The sequence below is a fragment of the Chrysochloris asiatica genome, unplaced genomic scaffold, assembly GCF_000296735.1.
Source record: "Chrysochloris asiatica unplaced genomic scaffold, ChrAsi1.0 scaffold00019, whole genome shotgun sequence".
Lineage (NCBI taxonomy): Eukaryota > Metazoa > Chordata > Mammalia > Afrosoricida > Chrysochloridae > Chrysochloris > Chrysochloris asiatica.
In genome coordinates, this window is record NW_006408537.1 from 11,758,717 (window position 1) to 11,773,714 (window position 14,998).

General features: G+C 38.7%; 1 protein-coding gene across 1 annotated transcript in view; it reads right to left on the reverse strand.

Moving 5' to 3' along the window:
• KHDRBS2 (KH domain containing, RNA binding, signal transduction associated 2) overlaps positions 1-13,012 on the reverse strand; it is an 864,427-nt gene extending 851,415 nt beyond the window's left edge. The window contains exon 1 of the mRNA XM_006835744.1: positions 12,651-13,012. Within this exon, the coding sequence (XP_006835807.1) occupies positions 12,651-12,741 (91 nt within the window). The 5' untranslated portion in view covers positions 12,742-13,012. The remainder of the gene's footprint in view (positions 1-12,650) is intronic.
• Positions 13,013-14,998: the final 1,986 nt, after the last annotated feature.

A 14,998-nucleotide genomic window follows, 5' to 3' on the forward strand; every position in this document is an offset into this window, starting at 1 on the left:
GGTTGGCCCAGGATCGGACACTGTTTCGTTCTGCTGTGCATGGAGTCGCTATGAGTTTGTTCCAACTCGATGGCACATGACAGCAACAACAACAAAGACTAAGGCTAGAAGAAACACTGAATAATTCACTACACCATAGTAAGTGCATTCATTTCAGCAATGGATGCAAAAAACCTAGCACAGTGCATGGCAAAAAAATAAGTACCCAAGTAATGCCAACTGTTGCAATGATGATGAAGAAGAAGAATATGAGTCTATGATCACCATGACTGACAAGAGCTCTTCCTCCTTTGAACTTCTGTTTTAGTACTGGTTTAAAAAATTTGTGCCATATGTAGCTGATTCTCTGTCATGGATTGAATTGTGCCTTCTACCAAAATATATGTCAGCTTAGCTGGGCCATGATTCTCAGTGGCTTGGCATTTATGTAGTTATGTAATGTGGCTGCCATGTGATGGTCCCTCATGATGTGATTAAATGTGCTAAAGTAGTAAGCAGACTAACAGTTGCAAAATCCTTAATCCCATCACAACCCTGATCCCATGTAAGGGAATTTCTTAGGGGTATGGCCTAAGAAATCTTTTATACAAGATAAAAGAAGAATACGGAGTTGAATGCACTGTTTGGACCTGGAGTCCCTTATTGTGAGGCTTCTAAAATCAGAGAAGACTGCTGCCGAGACATCTGGAGATCTCCAAGGAACATTGGGCCTATAGATGATGAAAGGACACAAAGACCTTTCTCCAAAGCTGGTGTTTGGAATTTGGACTTCTAGCCTCCTAAATTGTGAGAGAATTAATATGTTTGTCAAAGACATCCACTTATGTCATATTTCTATTATAGCAGCACTAGATACCTTTCCCAGGAAATTGCATATCTTATGTGCATTCTTGCTTCCCTTAGTGATTATAAACCTTCCAATTTAAATATCTGGATATCCAATTTAAATAACAATAGCACATACTGCACACAGATATTACCAACACATATTCAAAGACATGTGTGATTGATTGGGTGGTCAAATGTAATCAGTTCCTAGTCCAATAGGAGTCATTCCTCGTTCTGTAACTAGACTGTAAAGAAGGTGCAGTGGGTTAAGTGTTGGTTCAAAACCAACACTATGCTCAGCAAGAGAAAAGTGATGCAGTCTACTTCCCTAAAAACTTACAGCCTCAGAAACCCCTGGGAGCTGGTCTACTCTGCCCTAGAGCGTCATGATGAGTCAGAATTGACTCCATAGTATTGGATTTTATAATAAATGGCCTAAAACTGTTAACACTCAGGAGTTCTTCCATGTTTATATGCTCTCTACATTACAAAATCATTTTGGAAATAGTATTCATGAGGCAAAGATGAGCAATGGAGAATATGCTACAAATGACTTGGCTTTTTGTTTTGTGGCTTTTTAAAACGTAATAATTATGGAGTAACAGGATGCTTGGCCACTGCCTCTCAATTAATTTATATAACATGCTTAATGTTATTTGGCAATAAGACATTAAACCATCATAGAACTCTCCACAAAATGGGAAAGGTGTACAATACAGGTATTTACTAACAGTAATTTGTTACTGTTATTAGTATTAATGTTGATAATATTAGTGATTAGCTAACACTACCATTTAAAACATCCAGTTCTATACCATGCATATGTATATTTTACTGAGATTCACCTTTTCTGCCAGGAAATGAACCATATTTCAGTCTATGAATATATTAAAATTTACACTGTGTTTAGCTCTTTAAAAAACTAGTCTTATAAAAGGTTAGAACACTATTATTAGATTTTTTTCATCAGTTCTATAATGCCAGTGTGTATAAAATGTAATCCTAATTAAAATGCACATTCTTTTAATATAGATACAGACCAAAAAAGAGACCAAATCAAGTGCTCAAGAAACTGAGTGCGTAAAAGATCTGGTGACAATACGAAGTTATTTCCAAGGGTTTCTAAAAACCACCTCTGAAAATCACTTACGTCTCTTAGACAGGTGCTGCTGGAACAAAAAGCTTCAATTTAGATCTTGTACTTAACATAAAACTTAAATAAGGATCAGACCTAACCTTGTTCCCCACTCTTATGCTACTTGTTACAAATAACCTTGAAATAAGATAGAGGTTGTTGTTGTTGTGATGTGCCGTGGAGTCGGTTCCGACTCACAGCGACCCTACACAGGGTTTCCGAGGCTGTAAATCTTTACGGTAGCAGATCGCCTCATCTTTCTCCCGCGGAACCGCTGGTAGTTTCGAACTGCTGACCTTGTGGCTTGCAGCCCGATTCGTAACCACTAGGTAGTCCCCAGATTATGAGTGAGATTGATACGCAAATCTCCCTTTAAGTATAATTTGTACATAAATTGAACAGTTATGTATGTTTCATACCTAATGTTAGTCAAAGGTTTGTCTTAGTATATAATATATACTAAGACTTTTCTATTTTGTACCTTTCTATGCGTAAAAAATTTTGAGAAAATCCAGTGAAAGGTGGCGAGTAAGCAGACTCACTGAGCCGACCCTCTGCAGATACAGATAATGATCCTGGAATCCTGGACATCAGAGGACAGGACAGAGAAGTGGATTGAGTGCTGACTGGAAACAGAAGCTGAACAGCAGCAGTGAAAATGAAAACCGGGCAGACTATGGGCTGGATTGGCATGCCATGGCCATCCTGAACTTTTACAAGCAGCACGGGACATGGCTGGAAGTTGGTGACAAGGGTTTATACAATTCTCCCTTATTCCTGTGTTCTCCTAGTGTATAGTCCTCTACCTTGCCAACCTAGCAGACAGTGGCATCCCCTCTTCTGCTGACTCTGCTCTACCTGGGACAGGTGCCTTCTTCTGAACCTGTGCTGAACTACACTACACGAGCAGTGAAAAGATAACTAACAGCATTCACACTTCTGGCTCTCCCACACCCACAAAGGAGACAGGTAGTTTGTGCCTATAAATATACCAATAAACAAACATCAACTAAATTGGAATACAACACCACGATGTCTCGGATAACTCAGACAATTTCAGCTTATACAAAAAAATAAATCAGAGTGCCTCAAGCAAGTGACCAAACTACAGAACTAGTATCAGAACTGCCTGATAAGGAACTTTTAAAATGCTAATTAGGCAACTTCAATAGACTGTGAGAAAAACTGAGAAAACAACATAGACAAAATGATTGAAAAACTCAGAACACAAACTGACAAAATAATAGAAAAAATGGGAAACAAACAAAAACAACAATTAGAAAGCCAGAAAACTAAAACTAAGGCATCAGATATAGACACTACACTGAAAGGAAAAAACATATATAATTGAATCAAAAGCAATCTAAATTACTAAGCTTGAAGGAAAATTCCTCAATATTAGTCATCTAGAAGAACCATCAGAATTAACGAAAAGTTCAGAAGAAAGTCTAAGATGTATGTGGAATACTATCAAGAGGAATAATATGAGTGATAGGGATCCCAGAATAGGAAGAAGCAAAACAAAACAACATACAGAATATTGTCCACAAGTTGTTGGAAGAAAATTTCCATAACATCACGAAAGAGGAGAAGATAGTTATTCAAGAAATTGAACAAACTACAAAGAGGATAGACCCAAAAAGAAAAAGCACCAAGATATATTATAAGCAAACTTTTCCAAAACCAAAGACAAGGAAATAATCCTGAGAACAGATCAGGTGAAAAAAAAGTGACCTATGAAGAACAACTAGTAAGAGTAAGATCTGGTTTCTCAGCAGAAGCCAGGCAGGCAAGAAGACATTGAATACAAAGGCATACATAAAACTCTGATAGAAACAAATTTCCAACCAAGAATCATATATACAGCAAAACTGTCCATCAAACATGATGGATGAAATTATTTTAATTGCTATTTGTCTGAAAATGGCCTAATTTGTAAAAATCAGACCAATTTACAAAAGATACTAAAGGGAGTCCTTTAGACAGAGAACCAACAACAGAAGACAACAACCCGAGAGTAACATTCACAATAATATTATCTATACTCAACCCAGATATGTTGTTGTTGTTAAGTGCCATCATACTGATTCCTACACATAGCATCCCTGCATAGGGTTTCTGAGGAGCAGGTAGTAGTAGATTTGAACCACCAACCTAGTGATTCAAACTGGCCTTCAGGTCCAGTGCTTATCCTACAGCGCCACACCAGGACTTCAACCCAGATAAAACAGTATGCAAATATTCAAAGGGATGTAAAAGTTTCTTTAAAAATATTGTTACTGGTTTTAAGACATGGATTCATCACTAGGAGCCTGAAAGTAATTGGCAAAGTATGGAATGGAAACATCCCCAGTCATTGACCAAGAAAAAGTTCCAAAGTCAACCATCAGCTGGAAAATTGATGCTTATAGTTTTCTGGGATTCTCAAGGGCCAGTATTAGAATTGTACCAGGAAAATGTTCAACAATCAACAGTGCTCATTACAATGAGATGCTCACTGAAGAGCTGAAACCTAAACTTCAGATTAAATGCAGAGGACTGCTATACAGGGCATTGTGATCTTACATGACAGTGCACGTCCACACACTTCTGCCCACACTGTAGACACTGCAAAAATGTCATTTTGAGGTGTTAAAGCATCCTCCCTATAGTGTTGATCATCCTCCATCAGACTTTCATGTGTTTGGTCCCCTGAAAGCAGCCCCTTGAGGATAATGATTCACCTCTGAAGAAGAAGTGAAGACAGCAGTGCATTCGTGGCTCATAGCTCAGCCTAAAAAAAATGTTCATAAGGGAATATGAAAGCTTGTTGACAGATGGACAAAGTATATTGAAAAGCAACGAGATTATGTCAAAAGATGCATATGTCTTTTCTGAAAGTTGATTGAAATAAATCCTATCAACAAAGTGTGGATAATTTTTGACTCACCCTCATATTATGCCAATTATCTTAAAGTGAATCTGTCCTGGTCATACTTAATCTTATATATAGGTAGTTAATGAAGTGTTATTATGCAACACATAAATTCTCAAGAAAACGGTATGTAGAAACTAATTAAAAGACAAAATTTGGAGACAGGATAAAATATATTTAAAACAAACAGAAAAAGATGTTCTGGAAGCAGAAGGCAGACTGGTTACCACTGCAGGATTCAGGGGTACCATGGCAGTGAACTTAAGTTTTCTTTGTGTCTCATATATGCAAGACTGCATGCTGGAAAAGCTGGAGATTCAAAAACATTCAACAGAAGCCAACAAAAAAATGTCTCCCCAAAAGTCTGTTTTCTATCTCAAAACACGGAGGGAAAGGGAAACTAGCAAGACATCTTTTAAGGAAAAAAACAAAAAACAGTGTTCTTTTACCAAACAACATGGAAAAACCTGCTAGTGGTCGTCACCCAACCAAATAGGAAGACTTTCAACCTTGCCCAGTTGTAATGAGACACTGGGGTGTTTTGAGAGAAAACTCAGTGAGGGCTTAGGACTTCATTCCCACCCAGCAGTTAAGGAGGATCCCCCTACATAGTGACAGTGTCAAGCAAGTATGTGGAAATCCTGGACTTCCATCCTTCCTTTTCCCCAACACTATAGTGTCCTGGAGTGGCGCTGTAGGATCAGCATTGGACTGTTAACCATGACACTTTAAATCCACCAGCTGCTCCTCGGAAAACCTATACAAGGTTGCTGTGAGTCAGAACTGAATCCTTGGCACTTGACAACAACAATAATATCAGGGGAGGCCTCATTATCACTGGAACTTTTACCATAGTATAGCAAGAAGGAAGTTCCCCTATCCCTCATAGTGTCTATGGAAGGCACATAAGGGGCCCTTCCCTTCTTGCCAGAGCAGTGTCAAGGGATGCATAGTGGGGGGCCTATAATTTCACCTCCATCTGGAAATAGCAAAGTGGTGGAAGCTCTGCATCTAGTAGGGGCCAAGTTCAAAGTGAGTAGCAGGTTGCAATGTTTCCATAAACAAAACCAGAAGTGGACCTAAATCCACAATGATTCTTTTTATCTGAAGAAGCAACTATGGAAATATTCTAGAAGTGACAGATATTACTCAGTTTTGTTTGAGTTGTTGTTCTTGTTAGGTGCTGCTGAGCCACCTCTATCCCACAGTAACCCTATGCAGAACAGAACGAAGCACTGCCCAGTCCTACACCATCCTCACAGCTATTGTTACACTTGAGCCCATCGCTGCTGCCACTGTGCCAATCCATCTACCTGGAGTCTTCTTCTTTTATGCTGACTCTCCACTTTACTAAGCTTACTATCCTTCTCAAGGGATTGGTCCCTCCTGATAACATGCCCGAAGTTTGAGAGATGAAGTCTCGCCATCCTGGCTTCTAAGTAGTATTCTGGCTTCCAAAGGAGATCGTTTTTTACTTCTGGCAGTCCACAATACTTTTAATATTTTCCCTAACACCATAACTCAAGTGCAACAATTCTTCCACAATCTTCCTTATTCATTGTACAACTTTCACATATGCAAGAAGCTATTAAAAATACCATGGCTTGGGTCAGTCGTATCTTAGTCTTCAAATTTATAACTTTGCTCTTGAACACTTTAAAGAGGTCTTGTGCAGCAGATTTGCCTAATGCAATGTTATATGATTTCTTGACTGCTGTTTCCATGAATGTGAATTGTGGGTCTGAGCAAAATGAAGTTTTTAACAGCTTCAATAAATTCTCCTTTTATCATGATGCTATTTATTGGCCCAGTTGTGAGGATTTTGCTTGAGTAGAAACTATAATCAGAAAAGATGCCAGAACAGGACATTCTAGATCAAAGTCCCAGAATGTATAACACCTTAGAAATGGTAGGAATAGATAAGCAAGCTGTTTGTGTCATGGGAAGAAGAGGCAGCTGAGAGGGCAACAAGGAGCCAGATGCTGAAGCATGGAGAAAATAAAATAAAATAACAAACTTTCAACTATCTACTGAGCACCGCCATATGCCAGTAACTGTGATACACAATGCTGTTACAAAGACTCAGTTCTGCTCTTCAAAGGGCTCACTTTCTAGTGAGAGAGACAGACATAACCTGGTCATTATAAAATGACGGCTATATGTAAAATGACCTAGAGATGCTTGTTATGAGAACAGGAAAGAGGAAGGAATCATATCATACATATTTAGCTTTGCATGGGGATGAACTGGGGATGTGTGTATTACAAGCAGTTTAGTAAGTGTCTGCTTGTAAACGACACACTAAACTAAGTAGAAACAATCTGGTGATGAACTGGGGAGGTAGGCATGTTGTAAGAATAAAAAGGATATGGCTTACACTTTTTAGGCAATGGGGATTATTGAAATGTCACACTTGATTTGGATGAATCACATAGCACTGAGTGCTGGGGTGGAGAGAAGAGAAATGGATGACAATGACATTAAAATCTTAAAAGAAATCTGAAAATCATCATATATTTGTATGTTGTTGTGTGCTGTTGAGTCAGTTCTAACTCACATTGACTCTCTACAGGGTTTCCGAGGAGCATCTGGTGAGCTTGAACCTCTGGCTTTTTGGTTCAAACCAACTTTGCAGTGCAGCGCATTAACCCACAGCTCCACATGAGAACTTCATATATTTGTATGTTTTTGTTGTTGTTATGTGCCGTGGAGTCGATTCCGACTTATAGCAACCCTGTACAGGGTTTCCGAGGCTGTAAATCTTTACAGGAGCAGAAAGCCTCATCTTTCTCCCGTGGAACAGCTGGTAGTTTCGAACTGCTGACCCTGAAGTTAACAGCCCAATTTGTAACCACTACGCCACCAGAGCTCCTTACATATTTGTATAATACTGTCATAATCAACATTAGTTTTCAAACATATAAGAACTCTGCCAGGCACGTATTCCTTTTTTTGTTGTGCAGATGCTGGAACTGAGTATCATAGAGAAAAAATTAAGACTGGAGTCATATTTTACAGTAGGTAGAAATGTCAACACTCAATCCCAAGAGTTTTCATTGTTATACAAGTATTCTTCTACTATAATATTAAATTGTTTTAACTGCAGATCAAAGATAATTTGCATTTAAATGTTTTTGTTTGTTTTTATTGCATTAACTAAACATCCATAAGAATACCCTAAATCTACTAGGAGAAATAAAAAATAAGGTTATAATAATCAAAGGAAAAATCATTTTTGGGTGCCATATGAATACTACTGTATGTTGTTGTAAAGTACTGTGGAGTCAGTTCCGACTCATAGTGACCCTGCACAGGGTTTCCGAGGCTGTAAATCTTTACAGGAGCAGAAAGCCTCATCTTTCTCCTGCAGAACAGCTGGTAGTTTTGAATTGCTGACCTTGAGGTGAGCAGCCCAATTCGGAACCACTATGCTATTGTATTCCAGAACTTAATTTTGACATTATAGCAATAAACTTTCCTTCAATCAAAAGCACATCCAGCTTTATGGAACTATTTTAAGGAGAACCATCTAAATTTAAAGACCCTACTGGAAATCCTAAATGTCGCTATCAGCAGTTCGAAACTATCAGCCATTCCACGGGAGACATATGAGTCTTTGTGCTCCCATAAAGATTTACAGACTCAGAAACCCTATACAGGGGCATTATGAGTTAGAATCAACTCCACCACACACCACCACCACCACCAAACTACAAGTCAGCATCTGTAAAAAATATTAATCACAGTTTCCCTCATGTTTTTAAGAGCTCATACCTGCAAAACATAAGGCCAATCCTAGTGATCAAGCTAAAAACTTTCCACCAAAATTTGAAAATAGCAACTGGAATGCTTAAAAAACATTTGAACCGCTGAAATATTTGGCAATATTTTATTCTTATCCTATGATAAGTCAACCAAAACAGTAGTGAATTACCGAAGAGTTCATGTTAGTAAGTCTTGCAAGAGAACTCAAAACATTTTCACTAGGGTAGGAATTTATTAACCATCTCAAAATCCTCCTAAAAGAATGGATCATCAAAACTGGATCTATTAACCTGAATAAGATCTATGTCTGTCAGCAGACAGACATTCTCAACTGGAAACAAGAATATTTCCATATATATACATTGTTAGCCCCAAGCCTTGAGAATAGTTCAATAGGGCTTATGAACACAAATCTGTTTCCAGCACCCAAAATAATGTATAGGACTCAAATTACATTGTAGTGCATTATAAGTGTTATCAATCACTAAACTAGAAAGGAATGAAAGAAGTTTCAGAAATGTGCAACCATTGATCTATAGATATATTCTGAATACACCATCAATATTCCTGAGCATCAGTAATAGTTTAGCACTTACTCAGTTAGCATTGCAAAGAAACCTACAGACCATGTAGTTTAACTCCTTCATTTCAGAGACAAGAAAGCCTGTTCCAGAAAAGGGAAATTTCCCAAGATCCAGCTTAGGCAAAAATGAAATTAAAATTCAGGTATCTGGATTTACAATTTAGTGCACTTCCCAGAATTGGCATAGATATAAATAACCTCAACTAATTTCATCTGGCAAGCAAATTTAGAGGCTGAGTGGAACTTTAAAGATCATGCTGAGTTTGCTGTTTTATCATATTCAAAAGTACCTTCCATAACAAATGGATAATGAATACTAGAATTGTAAAAGAAAATTCTTTTAATTAACAGGCATGTTATAAATTATCTTGAAATCCTTTTATTCAAAAATCTCTCCTAAATAATAATCAAATACATCAAACATTTGGGCTCTTCCAATAGCTTTCTCAGAATCATTCCTACTGAACAAAACAGCAATTGAAATAATACAAATTACAACAAAATAACAACCAAAAAACTACCCCAACAAACTAGTGATTTTGGCTCCATGACCTTCAATTCTAAGAAATACAGTCCCAATTGAGCACTGATTTTTACCTATCACCAATCAAAAAGCAAAATAAATAATTTTGAAAGCTCATTCATTTACATTGCTGCCTTTATAGATACTAGCTTCCAGAAAATCATTCCAAAGAACTGAATCATCTGGATCATTTTTATTACTCACTCAGTCTTGAGACTGTCTGCACAGTACTGACTGAAATGTATTTCAGTGTGCACCTTCCTTCCAAATGAATATCTATGTCAAGTTTATTTATAGCCACTGCCTTCAATCAGTGCATTTCCAGGTATAAGAAATAAAATAATCTCAACAATATTCTACAAAGCCCTGAAACAAAACCTGGAAACCTTGGCAAATGGCATTTGGAAAGATAATGAAAGATCCATGATTCCAGAGCACACTCACTATATATTCTAATAAAAAAAAAACAACACATTGCCATCGAGTCGATTCCGACTCATAGCCACCCTAGAGGACAGAGTGAAAAGGGTTTCCAAGACCGTAATCTTTAGGGAAACAGATTGCCACATCTTTCTCCCCAAGACATGCTGGTGAGTTCAAACCATTTACCTTTCTGTTAGCAGGCAAGTGCTTAACCAATGCACCACCATGTCTCCTACCATACTCTAATAAGCACATGTAAAGGTACAATTAAAGCCCTGGTATTACACTGAAGGATAAGCACTGGACTTCTAACAAGGTCTGCAGTTCAAACCCACCAGTCGCTCGTCTGAAAACCCTATACAGGTACAGGGTCGCTATGATTCCGAACCCACTTGACAGCACTTGACAACAACAGGTACAATTAGAGAAGTAATTTTAAAACGATGCATCTTTTGGCACAAGTCTTTATAAACCTCAAGATAATTATAATCATTTCTTCTCATTATGATTTCTCTGAAATTTGGGCACCTCTCTTTGTTTCTTACTTAGATGCTTTCCTACTATTTAGGTGTTTTCTCTAATTCTTTACAAAGGCAGGACATGCTTCCCCCTACTGGGGAAAAATGAAATTACAAGCTACATCACACTTTTGTTTCTAAGTGTCAAGAAATCAAGTTCCTGGGAAAAATAAAGTATTAAGGAACCAGGTGCATAGTATTACCTAACTGTTACCAGTCGGTAAAGTACCTGTACACACTGTTAAGAGTTTCTCATGTGCATTGCTTTAGTTTGCCAATTTTCAAAAGTACAACTCATTAATAACTGATGAATTAATCATTGAGTCTGCAGTCCCAAAGAGGACTTCAAAAAGCAGGTTAGAGAAAAAGATCGATTTGCAACTTTTTTTTAATTTTAAAAATATTATCATCAAAATTAAGACACTTCTTGAAAATAAATTGAAGTAAATTATTTGAAGAAGCTTAATTGCTTTTTAATCCATGTTTGAACATTCCTGAACATTTATAGCTTCATTCTTTTCTCTTTTTCTTATTTTATGTACCTGTTTTAATTTTAATAATAGAGGGAGAGTTTAAATTTTTTACTCCTCAACTTTAATTACTATTTTTTTAAATTCAATAGCCATGAAAGTAGTAAGCACAATTGTATTCCCCAAATACTTTACAAAATCTGCTTTTTTGTGTGTGTCTTGAAAAAGAGTTTTGTTGCTTCAAGCTGCATTCCATATTCTGATTAGAAATCTTTTCCAACCAAAGATAGAAAAGTATGTACATTCTATTGTTATTCTAAATGATAATCCATCAATAAAATATTAAAACAAGTCTAATGTTTATTTCGATCATATATGGAAACATATAAAAATACTTATGTGCAACTAAATCTCAAAGGTGACAATCTTTCTTTTAATTGTGTGGATGCTGATAAAGAGAAAGTTGTCACTGTTAGTTTTACTGTAGCTAAGTCTATAACAACTCAGGCTCCAAACTGCATTGTAGCCAATGATGAAGCGGTTCACTATTAATGAATCATTCATCAAAAAACTGTATTTTTAAAATTTTGTAAGTATTATAGATTACCACAGATATTGTGAAAATGTTTATCACTTAGAGGCTATTATTTCAAGATAAATGGAGTAGTTTGGTTAATATTTCTACCATGTAGAAGTTTTTTTTTTTGTGTGTGTGTGTGTGTGTGTGTGTGTGTGTGTAGGCTTATGTGGCTGTGTGTGCATGTCTTTTTTTAGACGACCTTTCAAAGCAATGCAAAAAAAGACAAGACGTACATATTCCTCTGGGAATGGAATACCCTTTGACACTACAAGTACACAAAAGATAATGCACACTTGGTAAAACAGTTGATCAATTGTGTAGTGTTCCTAAGGACTAATATCTCACAGTGTACCGAATCACCATACTTCAAATAAATTTATAAGCACTTTCGTCTCTGCTTGCAGCATTCACAAACATACAGGAACATGCATAGTTTCATCTAGATTAATGCCTTACATAAGAAAGATTGCAATTATATCAAAGGGTATCAAATCACTTCTCAAATGCAGCAAAAATGCTGATCTGTACCTACAAAGGTCTTAGAACACTACATTGATCACCATTTACTTCCAAACTGATTCCCTTTTCTCTGCGACGTGAACATGTCCCTGTAGACCGCGCTACACTTTATGGTTTCTCTATCAAGGATCCTAACAGGTCACATCTCCACTGTCAATAGATCTCGCAGCTTTGGTCTTCCTCAAATTAAGACATGGAAGAGAAGGAACACAGCTGCCCCCTCCAAGAACGGGCTCTGTCTGCCCGAGCGGTGAACCGAGCATCTTCCTTCAGGGGGACAGTTTCTGTGAAGGTGGGTACAGGCGTCCCTCCCCAACTTCACTCCCATAACCCAGCAGCGAGCGAAATGGGCGGCCCGGTGGCCCGTGCCCATCAGAGGGGGTAAGTCCTACCTTCTGCCAAAAGGCGCGATGCATGAACAAAAGATGGATCCAAGCTATCTTTCTCTGCCATCAGCTCAGGCAAATATTTCTCCTCTTCCATAGCGCGGACTTCGGACCGTCCCCCGGAGAAGCGCAAGGTTCCGCTCGCTCGGACGCCGGGTCGCCGGGCAGCGCCTAGCTCCTGCGCTGCTCCGCCTCTGCCGCGGCGCGGGGATCTCTGCGCGTCCTCACTGGCCCATGAACCGAGCGCCTGTGACTCCCGCCGTCGGGTTGCGCGGCCCGGCGCCCACACCTGCGGGTCCCTTCCCACGTCCCTAGCTCGCGCAGAGCCCGGGCTCACACCATCGGCCTTAACTGGAGAGGCGGGAACACGGCGCGTCCCACCTCCATCAGCCACTCATTGGTGGCAGGGCCAGCAGAGGCTAGGGCCCCGCGAAAGCGGCGGGTCCTTATTGGACCAGGCTGCACGTCGGATCGCCTGACTGGCAGGAGGCAGCTGCAGAGGGGAGGGGAGCGCAGAAGGTGCAAAAGCTTTCTTCTTGCAGTCCAAGCCTTCCCTGGTTATTACGCTTATCTAGTTCTATGGAGTCCTCTGTGTCTTCATCTGATGTGCGGATGGAGAGGAGCGGGAAAAGCTTTGGTAAAACAAGAGGTTCTAGTCTAAGAGGGCAAGAGAAATGAGGATGAGAAGTGAGAAGACGAGGTGGGAAAGCGCCAGGGAAAGTCAGGAAGGTAGATGGGACTTCACCTGCGTCCCTAAGGCACAGGTGTCTTCCCCCTCTCACGTAGCTCATATGCACTCCAGTTTTACAGGAATCCGAGATGCATTTGGTCTGAAAAGATAATGAAGACTGCATGTGAGCGGCGGCTGGTATTTTCAGTGAGCCTGACCTACATCTCAGGGACGCATTAGATGTTCATTGATAAACAAATAAAGCGATGTTGTTGTACAGCACAGGCTCCCAGTGTATAATCATTGGGGTATTGAATTAGTTCTGGTTTCCCTCCCATGCAGTCTTCCTTCCCCCATCCCTGGGAGAGGTTGCTGGGGAAGAGGAAAGCTGAATTTAAAAACTAAAGAAGCAACACAATCAATTGGCCACAGTTTATGAAGGAATTGGGAAGACATGTGGAGGAAGGAAGAGACTAGAAAACAGGCAACTACAGTTGCTCTAATTTTCTCTTATTTCCTTATTTTAGATGCCACAGTCTTTTTATCAGGTACTGTTACTGATTTACTTTACATCTATCCCACCTCTATTTAAAAGGAGAATCAAATCCTCTCAATATTAACACCAATAGAGGCAGAACATCCATCTCTTACCAAAAAAATCAACCAACCAGTTGCCTTGCATGCAGTCTACCTGAATCCTGGGAACCTCATCTGTGTCAGAGTTCAATCCTGCTTCATTGGATTATCAGGGACTGATTTTAGTCAGTAATTCACCAGGTCTTTCTCATCAAGCGGTCTTAAAATGAAACCTGTTTGCTTCAAATTATACAAAGGCATCTTTCCTATGAACTTGCATTCTTTTATTCATAAACTATCATTTTTTAAGTTCTCTGCTGTTAACATTTTTGATGTGGTATGAAAGGGGCCAACTTCCCTACATATAAAACACACTGAAAATTTGCCAAGTTCTCTTTGTGCATTTTTATAATTTCCTTACATTCTAAAAAGATAAATCCAAGAGATTATCTTGAATGTATACAATATTTGAAAATTTTAAGTACCTTCCCAGCTTTTAGCTCCTTTTGTCCTCACAAAACATTCTGAGGTAGAAGTATTACTTCCTCTGTTTTACAGATATGGAAACTGAGGCAGAGATGAAATTCATTGTCTGTTAATGCTAAAGTTGAATTTAAAATGCATGTCTTTTTAAACCATGGAGATTAAGATCATACTTAGCCCACCTTTTTACACATTAATTTATTATTTATGCTGAATGCATACTGTACATAAGCACTGGCGTATGAACCACAGGTCTGCTCCTGCAAAGATTTACAACTTCCGAAACCCTGTACAGGCTCACTATGAGTCAGAGCCAACTCAACGGCACTTAATATCAACAAAACATATTTCAGTAAATATTTATTGAATATTGAAAGGACTAGGGAGCATACTAGAAATTAACTGTACATTGGTGAGTGAGATATATACATTCATTCCTTGTAATCAAGTAGATGATTTTCTAATGAAAGAAGCCAAATAAAATCAGGTACACAAGAGAATAGGTAATATACTAAGGAAGGAGAGAGAACCAGTCAATGAATTAAGAAAAATAAATTAAGGACTCCTGGTGTGGCACTGTTGGTTAATGCGCTGGACTGCAAAACCCACTTGGACAGGGAGGCCT